This window comes from Panthera leo, chromosome B2 (assembly GCF_018350215.1).
Source record: "Panthera leo isolate Ple1 chromosome B2, P.leo_Ple1_pat1.1, whole genome shotgun sequence".
NCBI lineage: Eukaryota > Metazoa > Chordata > Mammalia > Carnivora > Felidae > Panthera > Panthera leo.
Window position 1 is genome coordinate 79231077 of NC_056683.1, and position 20094 is coordinate 79251170.

A 20094-nucleotide genomic window follows, 5' to 3' on the forward strand; every position below is an offset into this window, starting at 1 on the left:
AAGACATACCTTAAATAAAAGATAATGTTTGAAAGCAAAAGGATAGAAAAAAAGATAATCCATATGAACACTATCCAAAAGAATGTTTGTGCAATCATACTAACATTAGATATTTCCAATGCTAAAAGTGAAGACACTGGGAAAATACAATAATCCTTTACACATATTTGTATAAACTAAATATCACTCCAAATACATAAAGCAAAACTTGACAGAACTAGAAAGAGAAATAGGTAAATCCACAATCATAGTAGGGAAACAAGATTTAGGATTTTATTTTAAATGTTATTTATTTTCCTGAAAGAAACGTGCCCATCTTGGCTATGTTTCTCTTAGTGCTGCTGAAGCTCACTTGCAACTATAGACATTTAATAATACTTGATATTATAAAATAATTGTCATTTTTAAAGTCCCCTGCTTCTGGGGGGAAAAAAAAGGAACCTGCAAACTTTAGTATATTTTGCAAAATATTAACTCTTTTCTTTAAACTCTTTTATACAAGTACTATATTGTAATTAAAAAACACATTAGGCATATATATGTTCATATTTAATGTTGTTCTTAAAAATATAGTTGAACAAAAAATGATACTAAAAGAAAGTAATCATCTATGCTATGTTATGCTATTAGCCCTTCTTTAGAATGTGATTCTTATTTTTCTAGGTATGTGATTCATTAACCAATGAGTTATACTAACAGAATAAGTTTTTTTTTTTAATTACTTCTATGTTTCAAAGCAATGAACACTTTTCAGTGGCCTCAAAGTCTTGAAGTTTGAAATATGTAAGTACATATTAAAACAATGTTTTTCAAAGAGGGACTTTGTCTTAAAAGCCCAAATGACTATATTATAGGATTTACATAAAATCCTTGCCTGTGAATCATTGCCTACTAATGACTTGTAGACTTTTACTGCTCAACTATGATATCCCACGTTCCTTAATTATTAACTTCATTAAATTTAATTATCTCCACACTGTCCCTTTGGACTATACCATATACTTGCGTATGCACAACCAGTACTTTCCTTTTCAGCGTCTCTCCTGAACCCCCAAGAAAAGAGAACTCCTAATGGTTTTGTTTGGCCTTTTAATGGGAGTTGTGCATAGAATCAAGAAGATTAATGGGAGTTGTCCACAGAAGAGTCTTCTCAGTTCAACTTTACAGAAAATATGAAAGTATCACCCACGAGGAGGAGAATTTATATGTAAAGGTATTTTAACTATGTGACAATTTTGTAGATCATTAGCAAAAATTTTCCTATGTAGTTGGAATCTCCCAATACTTTGCAAAAAAAAAAGAAAAAAATAGTAAATTCTCAATCTAACATGTAAGAGTTCTTTGGGGGATGGGCTAAATGAGTGATGGGCATTAAGGAAGGTACTTGCTGGGATGAGCACTGGGTGTTATATGTAAGTGAGAAATCACTAAATTCTACTCCTGAAACCACTATTATGCTGTATGTTAATTTGATTTAAATAAAATTAAAAAAAAAAAAAAAAGTTCTTTACCTAAGAAACAAAACAAGATGAACTTAAACTTTTCCCATAGAAAAGGGAGACTCATGGCTATCAAGAATCTTTAGAAACAGCCAGAATGAAATAACCTTATAAATCCAGCTAAACAAACACATAAATCTCAATAAACCTGCAGAAGAAAAAAGTAAAGACTATAATATTTTTAAACATTACCAGTTTTAACCGTTCTTTTCTCCTTTTGCCGAAGGAGGCACTTGACCCAGGTTCTGATTCCTTTTTTCCATCTTCATCCTCATCTTCTTCTTCATCATCCTCAAAACACCAATCAGGCAATAGAGGTGGGGGTGGTGCTTCCTCTATATCACCGTAGCGACGAAAAAGTTCTTTCAAGTAATCGCCCTTATAAATTCCTGGTGGTCTGGCTTGAGCAAAAGTAGCAACTGCTGCTTCAATACTATGAAAACAAACACCACGGAGTTTCCTCACTACTCTTCGTTTCTGCAGATTTATCAAAACTCACTCTTTCTATTTCATACACCAAATGAAGTATAATACATTTATTAAATTGACAAATCACAGTCCCCACTCCCAAGGCATTCAATCTATTAAGGGACAAATTCCTTCTGAAATAGATTTAATATAAGATACATTGATAATTCCTAAAACCTAGAGGTAAGCTGCAATGAGTATATAGAAGAGATCTGGGTAAAGTCTGTGAAAAATTTTAAATAAAGCCTTGAAGGTTGAGGTCTGACTCTAAGGGAAATCAAAGAAATGTGAATAGCCATATGAATAAAAGTAAAAGTCTGCTAGCTTTTAAGAACTTTCAACAGACCCACGTTAACAAGAGCAAAGGTCATCATCAGACAGAGGCTAAGCATAGGGCAGGGCTGACACAGGAGCCTGGGGTTATTGTGAAAAGCACCTGAAAGCCCAGAAAGTCAAAGCCAGAAGATACGCAGCTGAGAACATACAAACAGGGAAATATACCATCACATGTGTACTTCAGCTGATTATATTCAGAGAAGGACCTACTGTGTGAAAGGCTTCATTAGCAAAAATGATGACACTCAATCAGTAAACAAGAAAGTTCAGGGAGTAATATTCCATATCCCTAAGGAATTTCAGGCAACAAAGGTTCTAATCTCTCAGGATCACTTCAATAAAGGCATGCTTCAAAGAAAGTAACTCTGTCTCAAAAATACTTCCTCCACATACCATTCTAAGTTTTTCCTAATATTCTACAGCTATTTTAAAAAGGTATTATTAAAAAAAAAAACGAATAAGAGATGCCTAGCTGGCTCCACCCAAACAGCATTTGACTCTTGACAGAGTCGTGAATTTCGAGCGGCACTTTGGGCACAGAGCTTACTTTAAAAAAAAAAAAAAAAAAAAAAAAAGAACAGAACAATAACAACAGTAGTAACTTCCAAAGGTGAATGTAAACAAAATATTGAAGAAAAAAAAAAAAGTATCTCTGATAATTCTGGAGTATGTGAAAAAATCTGGAAAAGAAAATACATAGTATATAAAAATCCATAAGCACTCAACTAAAATGCTACTTAGTACAAAACACCAGGTAATAAATGGTATTCTAAAGATTAACCAAGTCTAAAATGAAAACCACTTCAAATTTTTAGTCATGACTTCACCAAAAATTTAGCAATATAAAATGATAAAACTAAAAAATTAATACACTTTTTATCAATTACCAGTCTTCTGCCATTATAATAAGAAACAAATACCTCCAATCCATTTTCTCCACCAAAAAGGCACATATGAGGAAACCAGTGCGATTGAAACCATGGGTACAATGAACACCTAGAAAATAAAGTAGCCTTGGTTTAAAATTATCACTTCAGAAACTACATCTTAAAATTCCGACCTGCAATCAAAACATTTTAATGATTTTATAAAATTACATTTTTAAAAACCTGGCTCTCTCTTATTAGTAGTAACTTGTCAATTTAACTTGCTTAGAATCTAATTTAAAGCACTAGCTAGAAGTTTAGTATATACTGGTTACAAATTATCTCTAAGATCTAAAGATTTCTCTTAAAACTAAATGATTCCAAGCACTCTAAATAAGAAGGCTGGGTTTTTGTTTTTGTTTTTTTAATTTTAGTGAGAGAGGGGAGAGAGAGGGAGAGAAAGGGGAAGAGAGGGAGGGAGAGAAGGAGGGAGGGGGAGAGAGAGAGGGAAGGAGGGAGGGGAAAGGAGAGGGAGAGGGAGAGAGGGAGGGGGAGAGGGAGGGGGAGGGGGAGAGGGGGGGAGGGGGAGAGGGAGGGGGAGGGGAGAGGGAGGGGGAGGGGAGGGGGAGAGGGGGAGAGGGAGGGGGAGGGGGAGGGGGGAGAGGGAGGGGGAGGGGGGAGAGGGAGGGGGAGGGGGAGAGGGGGAGAGGGAGGAGGAGGGGGGGAGGGGGAGAGGGGGAGAGGGAGAGAGGGAGGGGGAGAGAGGGAGAGGGAGGGGGAGAGAGGGAGAGAGGGAGAGAGGGAGAGAGGGAGAGAGGGAGAGAGGGAGAGGGAGAGAGAGAAAATCCTAAGCAGATTCCACACTCAGTGCAGAGCCCCACGTGTGGCTCAATCCCGTGACCCTGGGATCATGACCTGAGCCTAAATCAAGGGCCAAACATTCAACTGACTGAGCCACCCAGGCGCCCAAGAAGGTATTTTTATCAAACACACAACTCTAAAGGATGGACGTGCGCACACACACGCACACACACACACACACACACACACACACACACACAGGATACTTCACTGGATATAGAAAACATTTGACTAATGGATAGTAAGTATTATAAAAATAAAACTACTTTGAAGTTCTCTTAGAAACCAAACGATAGCATCTTTACATTACCTTACAAGATTGAAAATAAATTTTCAGAAAAACCTGAGAAAAAGGAATTTATTTTTCAGGATATTTTCAAGATTAGTGTGATCCTACCTCTACATTCCAAAAAGCTGCAAATGAGTTTCATAAATTCCAAAAATGACTGCATTTTTTTTTTAAGTTTATTTATTTACTTTGAGAGAGACAGACACAGCACCAGTCGGGGAGCAGCAGAGAGAAAGGGGGGAAGAGGAGAGGGGAGAGAGAAAGAGAGAGAAAGAGAGAGAAAGGGAGAGAGAGGGAGAGAGAATATCCCAAGCAGGCTCCACGCTGCCAGCACACAGCCGGATGCAGGACTTGAACCCATGAAGCCGCAAGATTGTAAGCCGAAATCAAAAGTTGGACACTTAACCAACTTAGCCACCAAGGCGCCCCCTGACTGCATTTTTAAATTATTTTAACTATTTTGAAAAGGCAATTAAAACAGCTTGGTGGACACTACTAACATAACATTACTTCCAGATTAACTCACTTTTCTTGCAAACCTCAAAAATGAAGCCTGTCCTGTTATCTCTGTTTAATGGAAGGATATCCTGACATTTAAGACTATACCTTCTTAACAAACTACTCTTCTCTTTGTATATAAAGCATCCTGATAGAGGGTAACCAAAATCAAATACAGAAATAAACTAAAAGTTAGAATTACAAAACTTCTAGAAGAAAATATGGGAGAAAACCTTTGCAACTTTAATGTAAGAAAAGACTTCTTAGACAAAACATGAAATAAAAGGAAATATTGACAAATTGGACTACTTCATGATGGCAAATGTTTGCTCTTTAAAAGATGTCATTAAAAAAATAAAAACACCAGCCACAGAATATATTCAAGTTACATATATTTGATAAAGGACTTATATCCAAAATATGTGAAGAACTCTTACAATTCAATAACACAAGCACCCTAATATTTTTTAAACTGGGCAAGAGATTTAAATAGATGTTTTACAAAATGATATGTGTAAATGGTCAAGAAGTACAAGAAATTAATTTTCATGAAAATGCAAACTAAAACCACAATGTAATTGAAAAGACTGACCATATCAAATGTAAGTGAGGATGTACAGTAACTAAAACTCTCATGCACTGCTGGTAGGAATGTAAAATCCTTTACATCCTTTAGAGATCACTTAAGAGAACAGTTAATCACTTTAGAGAACAGTTTAGCAGTTTCTTAAAAAGTTAAACATACACCTAAATCAAATGACCAAAACATTCTATTCCTGGTTATTTACCAAAGTAAAATAAAAATCTATGTGCAAAGACACATATAAAGATGAATGTCCACAGCAACTTTATTTATAATGGGCCAAAAACTGTAAACATCCCAAATGTCAATTATCAGGTGAAAGGGTAAACATGTAGTATGTCCATGCAATAACTACTACTCAGCCATAAAAATGAATTAGTAATAAATGCAATGAGGATGATTTCAAAACCTTTATGCTGTGTGAGAGCAGCAGAAAACAAAAAAGTATGTATACAAATTTCATTTACATAAAATTCTAAAATATTCAACAATTGGTATGGAATTATGAATACAGAATATTGTATGGAATAATTATGGCCAAAGCAACCCTGAAGAAAAATAACAAAACTGGAGGTATTGCACTTCCTGATTTCAAACTATACTACAAAACAGCAGTGATAAAAACAGTATGTACTGGCATAAAAAGAGACATATAAGCCAACAGAACATAACAGGTAACCTAGAATTCAACTTCGGCATATACGGTCAACTAATATTCGACAAGGGAAGCCAGAACACTCAATAGGGAAATGACAGTCTATTCAACAAATGGTGTTCATGCAGAAAATAAAACCAGACCCCTATCTTACACCAGTCACAAAAATTAACTCCAAATGGATCAAAGACTTAAACATCAGACCCAACGCCATAAAACTCATAGAAGAAAACGTAGGGAAGAAACTACTCAACATTGGTCTTGCCAATGATTTTTTGGATATGACACGAAAACCACAAATAACCAAAGCAAATGGAACTTCATCAAACTTCAAAGTTTCTGCACAAAAGAAAGAAACAATAAAATGAAAAGGCAACCTACAGAATGGGAAAGAAATTTTGCAAACCATACATCAGATAACAGACTAATATCTAAAATATATAAAGAACTCATATAACTCATTAACAAAAAAACAAGCCAATTAAAAAATGGGCATAGGATCTGAATAGACATTTTTCTACAGACATTCAAACGGCCAAGAGGTATATGAAAAGATGCTTAACATCGATAATCATCAGGGAAATGCAAATCAAAACCACAATGATGTTATCACCTCACACCTTTTAAATGGCTATCAAGAAAACAAGAGTAAGTATTGGCAAGGATGTGAGGAAAGGGGGAACCCTCAGACACTGTTGGTGGGAATATACATTGGTTCAAACACTATGGAAAACATTATGGAGGTTCTCCAAGAAATTAAACATAGATCTACCATATGATCCAGCAATTCCACTTCTGGGCATATACCTAAAGAAAATGAAAATAGGATATTGAAGAGATATACGCACTTCCATGTTTATTGCATCATTATTCACAATAGCCAAGATATGGAACGATATAAGTGCCCATCAACAGATGAATGTATGAATAAAGAAGATGTGGGGTGTGTGGGTGGGTGTGAATGAAATATTTCCATTTCCAACAACAGAGATGGACTTGAGTATATTGTGCTAACAAGTGAGGTAAGTCAGACAGTAAAAGACAAGTATCGTACAATATTACTTATATGTGAAACCTAAAAAAGCCAGACTTATAAAAATAGAGAGTAAAACGGTGGTTACCAGAAAATGGGGGGTGAGGGGGGTGATACAGGACAGGGTTATTTAAGGATACAAACTTGCAATGAGTAGCAAATAAGACCTGGAGATCTAATGCACAGTATAGTGAATACAGACAATACCATATTATGACCATCAAACTTGCAAAGAAACTACAATTTAAATTATTCCAACCACTAAAAAGAAAAAATAATTACATAATGTGATAGAGGTGTTAGTTATTGTTACAATGGCAATCACATTACAATGTATAAATACATCAAATTAACACATTACAAACCTTAAATTTACACAATGTCATATGTCAAATATATTTCAACTAAAACAAATTCTAAAAAATACAACCTATAATTATAGAAAATAGAAAGAAATTGTCTAATCTACAACTAAGAGTTGTAGAGAGGACGGACACAAATGTGCTGAACCTTGGCTGTAGGTTCATGGGTATCTACACCACTAAATTGTACATGCAGTTTATTAAAAACCTCAATAATGTTGACTGTTTTTAAAACTAGATGTTGAAGTGAGATGCTGATATAAGTCTGCAATTGGCATTAATTACATATTCTAAATATTAATGTTCATCAGTGTGGCCTTGTTTTCAGCAATTGACTCTATCAAAAATGTTGTAACTTTAATACGTTTCTAAAGGTATACCAAGAAAGTATCATTTTCATGTCATTTCTGTAACAGGGTAAGAGTTCTTTCCAAAAGAAGGTTTTTGCTACTTAAAAAAAAAATTAAAAACCCGTATCTTAGAGTTACCACCAACTAAACCAAATCACCTATTTCTACATTCATAGTAAATAATCATTAAAATTTAAAATAAAAACTTCAGCCAATGAACAACACTCAACTAACAAGGATACAAAGGAACTGCAGACAGGAGCAATCCGTGCAAATAAAAATATATATGAATCAAAACACTACATATGGCTAACTATAAATGAATCAGAATGGCTAAAACATGGAAAATAAGAAAGTAATACCAAATGCAGTTGGAGACAATGAAAGGGTCAACATTCTGAAGAAACTTGTGTACCATACTAGAGATTATAAGGGCAATGGAGAGATGGAGAGATACTAAAATTTTTTAAGCATGGCAATAAAATTATCATGTTTTAGAAAACACTCTCCAATGGCAGCTCAACAGAAGGGCAACAATGAAAGCAAGAACAACACTAAAGAAGCCATCTCAGTAATTTATGTGAGAGATAAGGGTCTAAACAACAAGGGTCATGGTGATGGGGATAATGAAAGAAGGTAGACTGAAGAGACATTTAAAGCAGAACCTCCAGGGGCACCTGGATGGCTCAGTCAGCTGAGTGTCTGACTTCAGCTCAGGTCATGATCTCACAGTTCATGAGTTCAAGCCCCGCACTGGGCTCTGTGCTGACAGCTCAGAGTCTGGAGCCTGCTTTGGATTCTGTGCCTCCTTCTCTCTACCCTTTCCCCACTCATGCTCTGTCTCTCTCTCTGTCTCTCAAAGATGAATAAACATTAAAAAAAAATTTAATAAAAAATAAAAGCTTTAAAAAAAAAACGGCAGAACCTCCAATCTGAGGGGTGAATGACAATCAACACAGAGAAAAGATGTAAAAGGAGTCTCTGGTTTGTGACGTGGGTGACTAATTGGGCAGTGGTACCAGTGACTAGGTTAGAACAAGGCAATGAGTACAGCTGGTGGTGAGGAGTTTAAGGTCCTTTTGGGACCTACAAGTATTTGGAAATGATGGCAAAGAGCTTCGCAGAGAGGTGTGGCTAGAATTACAGATTAAAGAATAATCAATAAACCAATAATTGATAATCAATAGTCAACTATGGAAGGGGTCTATGGTATAGATAAGATCACTAAGAATGGGTATGTAAAATAAGAGAAGAAAATTAATGAGATCTGAGGAAAACCAACCTTTCAAGAATAAGTAAGGGGGGAAATCTACTTTAAAAAAAAAAAAAAGACTAAGAATAAACCATCACAGGGTCAAGAAAACAAAAAGAACATGGGGTCATGTTCAACAAAAAAAGAGGAAGTTTCAAGACATGTGTCCAACTGTGTAAATGCCACATAATGATAAGAACTAATAATCACTATTTGACTAAGAGTGCATTGGGGGGATTCCACATTGCAATGGCATGAATGGGAAAATATGGATTCAAATCAATCTTTCAAAAAATCAGCTGGGAAGTGGAAGGGGAAGGGTTTTCTTGAGGGGATGAGGTATCATTTAACATTAGAGACTTAGATATGTTTACAGGCTAAGAAGGACCTGCTTAAATCACAGAGGTTGACAATAATAGATAACAAAGATACAACTGAAATGAAGTTTCTGAAGAAAAGGGATTAAAAACAGAGATGAACCTTGAACAGAAAAAGACAGCCCTTAGAAATAAATGACTGTAATCATGAAACTCTACAAAGTCCATCATCTCCATTGCTTTTTAAGAAAAGGGATTTCAATGGGGCGCCTGGGTGGCTCAGTCGGTTAAGCATCCGACTTCAACTCAGGTCACGATCTCGCGGTCCGTGAGTTCGAGCCCCGCGTCGGGCTCTGGGCTGATGGCTCAGAGCCTGGAGCCTGCTTCCGATTCTGTGTCTCCCTCTCTCTCTGTCCCTCCCCCGTTCATGCTCTGTCTCTCTCTGTCTCAAAAATAAATAAACGTTAAAAAAAAAAAGGGGGGGGGTTTCAAAAGTTACACAAAGTTAGCTGTACAGACTTTTCTGCCCAACATGAACCTAACCTAACATGTACATTTTCTTTCTACTTCATATTTTAAACCAAAGTAAGCAAAAAATATTCTAACTTTAAATCTGTTTCTCACCTAAACCACTGTTTTTGCATCTAATTTTTACTCTAGCAACATAAAATATTTTTATGAATAGAAAATGAAAGGAAAATTGGCAATGACATGATTAAGTCATGAAATATAATTTTAAAAAGTACCATGGCTTTTAATATTCAAGATTCTTTGTTATGCAAACACATAAAGTTTTAGTCTTATTATACTTCAAAACATTAATAAATGACTTGAGTTTTTTTTTTTTTTTAAGTTTGACAACTTCTTTTTTTTCATGTTTATTCATTTTTGAAGACAGTGAGAGAGAGACAGAGTGCAAGTGGGGAGCGGCAAAGAAAGAGAGAGAGACAGAATCCGAAGCCAGCTCCAGGCTCTGAGCTGTCAGCACAGAGCCTGATGTGGGGCTCAAACTCAAGAACTGAGAGATCATGACCCAAGCCAAAGTCAGATGCTTAACCAACTGAGCCACCCAAATGACTTGCCCCAAAATGACTTGAGTTTTAAAGTAAGATAATATTACAAAAACCTTCACCAAAGCAAATCTCTACAGAAAAATTTGGAAGATTATATATTTGATATTAAAAAAATTCCATTAATTAAGTAGTATACTACAAGTTTAGAATGATAGATCTTCAGTGTTAAAAAAAAAAATTTTTTTTTCAGTTTTCCTCAGTTCATTATGAGAATGGGTCCACCTAGTGGCAAGTAAAGCAGAGTTCATATCTTAAGATTGGTTCACTATTAACGATTTCAAGTCAACTTATTCAAATTTGTTTTCATTTTCCAAGTAAGCTAATACAATGAAATAAATTTATATGACATGTCAAAAAATATTAACACTAACATATGTATTACGGGAAAACCACAGTTCTTTAAAAATCAAATCAAGAAACAATCTCCCCAGCAAAAGGAGAGAAAGATGAGCTGTAACAATAGAAACATACATCCTGGATAAATAAATACAAATTAGGAAAGGGGTGACTTATAAAGGGCAAGTGGCAACCTACCTTTTTAAATAAAGCCTGATTTCAATATACACAATTACCTTTCTATCTCACTAGTCAGATAAATTAATCTTTAAGATCAAAAAACTTATCTGATCAATCTAAATCAGTGCTTCTTCCCAGAGGACATCTGGCAATGTCAGGAGACATTTTAATGGTCACAACTGGTAGGGTGTCACTAGCATCCAGTGGGTAGAGGCCAGGGATGCTGTTAAACCTACTACAAAGCACAAGAGAGCCTCCCAAAATAAAGAATTATCCACTCCAAAATGCAAGTAGCACTGAGGTTGAAACACCCTGATCTAAGTGAGCAACAAAGAGGAAAAGGAAACAAACAGTTATTAAGAACTTACTATGTACCATCTTAAAGATCTTTTTTTTTTTTTTTAACGTTTTATTTTTGAGACAGAGAGAGACAGCATGAACGGGGGAGGGTCAGAGAGAGGGAGACACAGAATCTGAAACAGGCTCCAGGCTCCGAGCTGTCAGCACAGAGCGCGACGCGGGGCTCGAACTGACGGACCGCGAGATCATGACCTGAGCCGAAGTCGGATGCTTAACCGACTGAGCCACCCAGACACCCCTTAAATATCTTTATTAAACCAAAAGTTTTTGGCCAAAATAAATGTATTCTACTCATGAAAATACACATTCACAAATCTGTTACAATATTTATAACTGGAAATACCTAATTACAGGCATTAATTATGTATCTATTATACATAATCAACCATTTAAGAAATCAGCTGTTTCCCTTTTAACACAAAACAGATTTAGATTTCTCCAGTCCACAAAATTCTTACTGTCAGAATTATTTCTGTACATGCAAACAAATATGTACACGCAAACAAATGCATTATAGTTCCATAATCCCTTATTTGTAACTTTAATTTCATTAAAAAGCTCTAAAAAAAATTAAGGTTTTTGGTAAATCATTTTGGAGACAAAACCTGACCTGAACTGATGTGACATTACTTATAGTCTATTTTTCCCACTTAGCATCAATAGAATATTCATACATTTAACTGCCGAAATGTTAATGTGTTTAATTATGGAATGGTCTCTAACACCAAGTATATCTCTAAATACTATGTTCTAAATAGGAACCACTAAAAGGAACCAATCTCCTTGGAAAAATAACTGATTCCAGGTCTGGAAAACATCATGTGCCAGAAAACAAGGAAACCATCAAAGACTAATGGATGATAACAAAAGAATACAGAAACCAACTTGAAAGGGCTCCCATTGCCCTAGGATGGAGCAATGCAGACATTAAGAATAATGTAGTTCAGTTGGCTGAGCATCTGACTTCGGCTCAGATCATCATCTTCCAGTTTGTTAATTTGAGCCTCACATCGGGCTCTCTGCTGTCAGAGTACAGCCCACTTCAGATCCTCGGTCTCCCTCCCTCCCTCCCTCCCTCCTTTCCTCCTTCCCTCCCTCTTTCTCTCTCTGCCCCTCCCCCACTCATGCTCACTCTCGCTCTCTAAAATAAAACATTAAACAAAAAAGAATATTGACTGCAACTGATTTAAATATATCAACTATATAAAAATTATCTCAACAATACAAATGGATAATTTATTACAAGGTTCAACTTGTTTTCCTAAACCTGAGAGAGTTAATCTTTCTGGAACTATGACATCTGTTTCCAGATGTTAACACATTGCCCTCCTTTGAATTCTTTAAGTACAGTTAGCATTTACCCCTATGATAGCTTCTCTCAAATGCAGAAACAGTTGTCACTCAGATAATAGCCTCAATACTCTTTCAGGCTATATCTTCTGGTTGTGCACCTAAATATAGGTGTATATATGTGTACTCATTACATATATTTTTGTCAATGTGTAAATATATACACACATATCACAGTACTGTATGTCATATATTTCCATGTTATTGTTCTCCTGTTAACAGTTCCATAGTGTATGACATAAATGCCTGCGTTTATCAGATATGTAAGCTGTTCTCAGTTTTTATTACAAATGAAGCTGTGATGGAGGAACCTGTGGCTCAGTCAGTTGGGCATTCAACTTCAGCTCAGGTCACGATCTCACAGTTCGGGAGCTCAAGCCCCACATCAGGCTCACTGCTGTCAGCGCAGAGCCTGCTTCAGATTCTCTGTCCCCCCTCTCTCTGCCCCTCCCGTTTACGCTCTCTCAAAAATAAAAAAAAAAAAAATTTTTAAATTAAAGGGGCACCTGGGTGGTTCAGTCACTTAAAAGTCCAACTTCGGCTCAGGTCATGATCTCACAGTTCGTGAGGAGCCCTGCATGGGGCTCTGGGCTGACAGTCCAGAGCCTGGAGCCTGCTTCAGTTTTTGTGTCTCCCTGTCTCTCTGCTTCACCCCAACTCATGCTGTCCCTCTATCTCTCAAAAATAAACAAACATTAATAAAAAAAAATTTTTTAGTTAAGAAAAAAAACAAAGCTGTGATGAAATTCCTTTCACATAAATTTTTATGTCCATCTCTACTTCCTTAAAATGAATTCTTAGATGTAGTCTTGATGAGTCAAAAGTATCTAAACGCTTTTAAAGATCTTGAGAAATCCCACCAAATTGTCTCTACAGAGAAGCAGTATCAATTAACACTCTAATTAACCATGTATAAGTGCATCCAATGTATCCAATCCTTGACATTAAATTTTTTTAAATCTTTGCCAATGTAACAGCAGACGGTAACAACATATATTTTGTTTTGTAGCTTTTGTTAACAAATAAAAAAATTTTTTCATGTTTCTTGGCTATTTATATTTCATTTTTTGTAAGTTGCATTTTCATTGTTTTCCATATTTTTCCATTGAAGAATGACTCTTTTGCCCATTGGATTATAAAATCTCTTTGAACATATTTTTTATCTGTCATATGCTTGAAATATTTTTCCAAACTTATCAAATAATCTTTTTGCTCTGTTTCCATTCTGTTTGGTAGTACAGAAATTCTTTTTTCATTTTCATGAGTTAATCTAGAAAACAGGGTAGCAACTAACTAGAGATTTGAACTTTGAAATCAAAAACTGGATTAAAAACCTGGCTTAAATATTTACTAGATGTGTGACCATGGGCAAGCTACTTAATTTCACTGAGACTTATTAGTTTCCTTATCTGTAAAATGGGGATACCACCACATACTACATAGTTGTTATAAGGATTACATTCATTCACTTCATTCATTCATTTAAAGTTTCCCATCATGTCTGCCAGGCAAAGAATAAACATTCATTTATAGCAGCAGTTACTATTATTACTAATAAATGACACACTTTAATTCTTGACAGCAGCTCTCAAATTTAAGTGTGCATTAAAAAAAATCACCTAGGGGGCACCTGGATGGCTCAGTTGGTTGAGTGTCCAACTTTGGCTCAGGTCATGATCTCATGGCTTATAGGTTTGAGTCAGACTGTACTGACAGCTTAGAGCCTGGAGCCTGCTTCAGATTCTGTGTCCCTCTCTCGCTCTGCCCCTCCCTCGCTCATTCTCTCTCTCTCTCTCAAGAATAAAAAAAAAAAAAAAAAAAGAACAACTGGATTCCTAGGCTTCAGCCCCAGAGTTTTTGATTATGTAGGTCCAGGATGAGGCCCTAAAACTATTTTTTAAACAAATATTTCTAATAAACATCCTCAGGTAATTCTGATGCAAACAGTCCACGCACACTCCTAAAAAAATATTTATGGATTCTCCCTTTGATGATATACTTGGAATATCCTACCTTACTCTGGAAATAAATAAATGCTGACCTGTATTTTCTCCTATCTTCTTACAAGTCCTTTTAAAAGTATTTAATTCATCTAAAATATATGTTATTATATACTGGGCTAATTTTCTCAACACCATTTGTTGAATAATCACACCTTCCCCCTATGATTTAAAAAACATCTCCTCCACCACCAGGGAACTTCTGTAGTTTCCACTGCTTTACCCTATGCTTTAATAACTGGTAAGGACAATCCCCTCATTACTTTTGTTTCTCAAAATTTTCTTGCTCATAATATTGCCTGTTTGATTTGCCAAACAAGTTTTCTCCGTGCTCAATGTATGTTGTCTTCCATGGCAACAGTAAATTTTACAAACAGAAAAAATTCATAGTAATTCTTCCAAAGTCTCTCTGGGATTAGAATTACATTAAAAATTGGAATTAGTGGAGACAAATGTCTATTTCTTCAGGTCTTTTAATATCCAGGTATATTTCCTTCATAAAGACCTCCTACACTTCTTAATAACTTTATTCTTTGGTATCTCATACTTCCATTACAGAAAAGAGAAGTGGTTTAGAGTGTGAACTTACAACTCAGATTGCTTAGGATATGATCTAAGCTGTAACCATTACTAGCTGTGTGAATGACCTTGAGCAAGTCACTTAATCTTTCCAAGCCTGTTTCTCATCATAAAATGGAGGTGACAATAATGTCTACTCAATAGGATTACTGTGAAAAGAAAATGAATAATGTATGTAAAATGGTTTACAGGGTGACCAGCAGAAAATAAATCTTCAATAAACGTTAACCACTATTACTAATAAGACCATTCTCTAATTTTATTTTTAAAAATGTTTATTTCTGAGAGAGAAAGAGAACACACAAGCAAGGGAGGGGCAGGGAGAGAGACGGAGACAGAGGAGCGAAGCAGGCTCCACGCTGAGAGGACAGAGCCCAATGCAGGGCTTGAATTCATGAACCATGAGATCATGACCTGAGCCAACGTCAGATCCTTCACCAACTGAGCCACCTGGATGCCCCTCTAATTTTACTTCCTATTTGCTGTTTATTTGCAAGAAAGTTGATGCTTTCTTATTTATCTGTGTCCAAATATATTATCTTATTTATCTGTGTCCAACTTTCTTACCAGTCCTAGTAGTTTTTCAGTTAATAACCTGAATAGAGAAAATACTAGCTGCTTACGACTTCAAAAAGGAGAAACCGCGGGGCGCCTGGGTGGCGCAGTCGGTTAAGCGTCCGACTTCAGCCAGGTCACGATCTCGCGGTCCGTGAGTTCGAGCCCCACGTCAGGCTCTGGGCTGATGGCTCGGAGCCTGGAGCCTGTTTCCGATTCTGTGTCTCCCTCTCTCTCTGCCCCTCCCCCCCTTCATGCTCTGTCTCTCTCTGTCCCAAAAAAATAAAAAAAAAAAAAAATAAAAAAAACGTTGAAAAAAAAAAAAAAAAGGAGAAATCGCAAAAGAAAATATATTAACAAAAAAGTTTTAAAATATTACTTGAAAATTAAAAGGCAAATGAATTGGAAAAATTTTCCAATAGAACATATACAAAGTTAATTTACGGCATTTAGATATCAGGAGAAAAAATTATTCAATAAGCTGTGCTAAAACAAAGAATTGGTTATATAGAAAATATTTAAATTAGATCAATTCAGACCATATGACAATATAAATACCAGAAAGAACAAAGATTCAAAGCTAAAAATCAAACCTTAAAAATTCTAGAAGCCATTCCTAGTAGTACTGTTTAAAACATGGGGGGAGAAAAACTGAAAATAAACCAAATGTCATTTTAAGTAACTGTCTTTTTTTTTTCTTATTTAATACATTTGTTTATTGCCTGCCTTCCACCTCCCCTCACCTTTTCCACCCCCCCCACACTAAAATATAAGCTCCAGAAGAGCAGAGACTTTGTTTTCTTCACTAATATGTTCCAAGAGCCTACATCTTGCAAAGAGCAGCAAACAATAAATATCTGCTGAAATGACTGTCCATCAACAGAATGGATAAATGGTAGTGTATTCGTGATGGCATGTTATACGGCAGCAAAAATGAACCGCAGTTACATACATCATCATGGATTAGTCTCAGAAATACAATACTGAATGGGAAAAGAAAGTTTCACAATACACAGTATAAAATGCAATCTTATAAAAAGCAACTATGTAGTGTTTAAGGGAAACTTTCCCAATAGTATACCCGAAGAGGGGCACTTAGGGTTTTATCTTGAAAAATATAAAAATTACAAAAATGTATTCCATAGTTTACAAAAGTTAGTCTATTACTTTAATAAATACTTGCTAGCAATTACTTAAAAAAGAAAACAAAAAAACTTCCATATCACCTCACCTGCAAAAAAGAAAATGGAAACTCAATCACAAAATAAAATATTCAAACAGTGGTAAAGCCAAACATACCTATAAGTTCAGGTGGGTTTCTTTCATTAAACCGCTCACACAGACGAATAAATGTCTCGGTATTCTCAGTTGTAGGGCACTCACCATGTCTAGTAATATGGAAACATTTTTTTTTTTTTGAAAAAGAAGAAATTGAAATTTCAGCAAAAGGTTTCAATATTATACAAATTTAATACATGACTTACCCTTTACACTGAAGTTTTATATATTTGATTCCTTCTTTTTCTATGTCATTTCTGTCATAGAACCTTGAAGTGTTTGTTAGGTCCACTAACAAGCCCATTTTAACCTTAAAAAAAAGAAAAGAAAAGAAAAGAAAAAGGGCAGATTTACTAGTAACTGAATTTGTTCCAAAACAAACTGACTAAATGGCAATACTCCAGCTTCATCCATCTATATTGAGGGAGATTTTAGTTCTGCCAACGAACTACTGACAACAAAAGCATCACTCACTTAAGTCTTATTCAAGGCACTAGAACTTAGCAGGCACTAAATGAAATAAATTAACCCCCAAACTAACGATGGAACAAGAACATAAACAAAACCTACTCCATTTCAACATCATAAAAGTCTACCTAAAAAAAAAACCAACGTGGATATCATTTTCTGCATCTCCCACTCCACCTATGATTTACTAGACAAGATGATAAAACAGGAAAGGCCTCCATCTAAAAGGTACCCCACTCAAGCTGCAGGCATACATCAACCCAGCATTCCAAGAAGCTATCACAACATCACATGCTAGGCAGTTAAATGCTAAAGTGAGTACTAGATAAGGCAAAAAGTGTGTACAGTCAAAATTCTCTTGTAAATCCCTTAAATAATCAATGAAGAACAGGGCTCATGGCCATAACTGTGCAATTCACTGAAGACTTAATCCCATCTCTCAGCAGTTTTTCTTCCTGCATTGGAACAAAAATCATTATTTCTTCTGTTCAGCACTAAGTTGGCTTATGATCAGGGGCCAACTGGTTTAAAAAATAATTAACAACTAGAATCACATTCAGACTAGTAGTCTCACTAAGAAATGCACACCTGAGGAGTGCCTAGGTGGCTTCAGCTCAGGTCATGATCTTGAGATCCGTGGGTCTGAGCCCCGCGTCGGGCTCTGTGCTGACAGCTCAGAGCCTGGAGCCTGCTTCTAATTCTGTGTCTCCCTCTCTCTCTGCCCATCCCCTGCTCATGCTCTGTCTCTCTCACTCTCAAAAAATGAATAAATGTTAAAAAAAAATTTTTTTTTTTTTGAAAAGAAATGCACACCTGAACTGAGCCAAGTAAAAGAAGAGTTAATTCATACATCTTCCACTTCATTCTGAAGTATATACTCTCTGGGAAGAATGGCAAGAGAAATAATCCATACTTCTTAAACTGTGATTTTTCTCACTTTCATTGCTATTGCTTTTATTGAGTACCTATTATTGGATGTGCCTAAAGGACACAGGAATACATAATTTGACTCCATTATTAGAGAGCAAAAAAATGGCAAAAACGTTTATATTTCATATACAACAAAACTGACAAAACTGTGTGTTTCTAAAATATTAGCTACCATAATGTACTCCACTGATGTCTCCAGATTCCTTAGTTCAAATGCAGATGAGAGATAGGTCTACCCATCAGATGAGCTCTTACTTATAGAAGTGTATTTTTGATAGCAATTTCTACAATCTGCCCCACCTGGGCCTACTACTCTTCCCACATACCTTCTGCAGTGATCTTAATTCCTTCAGAGGACATGTATTGTCAAACACAAACATTCAGAGCTTATTAATACAGCTGCTCAGTGAGTTAGAATTAGAACCCGTGTTGTGTGTCTACAGGTCCAAAATAACAAATGGATGAAAAGTGGTGATAAGCAAGAAAATATGAGTTTTCTAAACACACAGGAATAGTTTAGCCAGGGAAACTGAGAAACTGTACTATAGGACTTAATTGCCCAGAACCCCATATATATGTACATGTGTGTATGTGATATGTCTGTGTGGATAACATATTTGTGTGTGAATCTGTTTGCATACACATACATACATACATATATTACATACACATATTTATTTTTCATAATAATCCCAATCCCTGAAGTAAGCATATTAACAGTATCTATCTCATAGAATTCTTGTGAGATTTAAATGAAGTCCTTCCTCCGTGCCAAACACTATTCTACATGCTTCCTATGCACTAATTTTATTACTTTATTTACAGATGAGGAAACTGAAAACAGGAAGAGATACGTAACTTGCCCACAAAGTTGTAAGGGGCAAACTGGAAATCAAAGCCAGGCTATGTGGCTTCTAAACTCAAACTATAATTTTCAATATGATTACTGATAATGAAAATAAAAATTAAAAGTTTACAAGCTAAAATAAAAAAATATTAACATATAAAGACTCAAGAAAACTACACCAAGAAAAGGGATAAGTAAGAGGTTTTCAAATCTAAATGGCAATTTTTCTAACTCATGATAGAAGCCTTGCACATAATGCAGAGCACCTGGGTAGCTCAGTCGGTTAAGCATCTTCAGTTCAGTTCACAATCTCAGTTTCTTGAGTTCGAGCCCCACATCAGGCTCTCTGCTGTCAGCACAGCACCTGCTTTGAATCCTCTCTCTCTCTTTCTCAAATAAACATACAAAAAAAAAAAAAAAGACTTGCACATAATGGGTACTAATATTTGCTGAATGTACTAGAATGGAAGAGTACAAAGATTAGTATTAAAGGCTGAATTACGTCCCCTGAAAAGATATGTCCAAGTCCTAACTCCTAGAACCTGTGAAGGTGACCTTATTTGGAAACAGGCTATAGGATCATTACAAATACACTCAAGTTAAGATGTGGTCATACTGGATTAGGGTGTCTTTAAAAGACAGAAATTTGGACAGACACACACAGGAAGAATGGTAACAAGAGAGACAACCCACAGAGCTCACGCTAAGGAATGCCAAGGATCACAGGCAATCACGAGAAGCTAGGAGAAAAGGACGGAAAAGATTCTCC

At 35.8% G+C, this 20094-nt stretch overlaps 1 protein-coding gene across 2 annotated transcripts in view; it reads right to left on the reverse strand.

The window, feature by feature from the left end:
• Positions 1-20094, reverse strand: part of RNGTT (RNA guanylyltransferase and 5'-phosphatase) — a 334258-nt gene that overhangs the window by 275814 nt on the left and 38350 nt on the right. For both annotated transcript variants that reach the window (XM_042939336.1, XM_042939335.1), the window contains exons 3-6: positions 17287-17390; positions 17102-17190; positions 3224-3299; positions 1692-1932 (exon numbers count right to left, since the gene is read on the reverse strand). In XM_042939336.1, coding sequence (XP_042795270.1) covers positions 1692-1932; positions 3224-3299; positions 17102-17190; positions 17287-17390 — 510 coding nt within the window. The remainder of the gene's footprint in view (positions 1-1691; positions 1933-3223; positions 3300-17101; positions 17191-17286; positions 17391-20094) is intronic.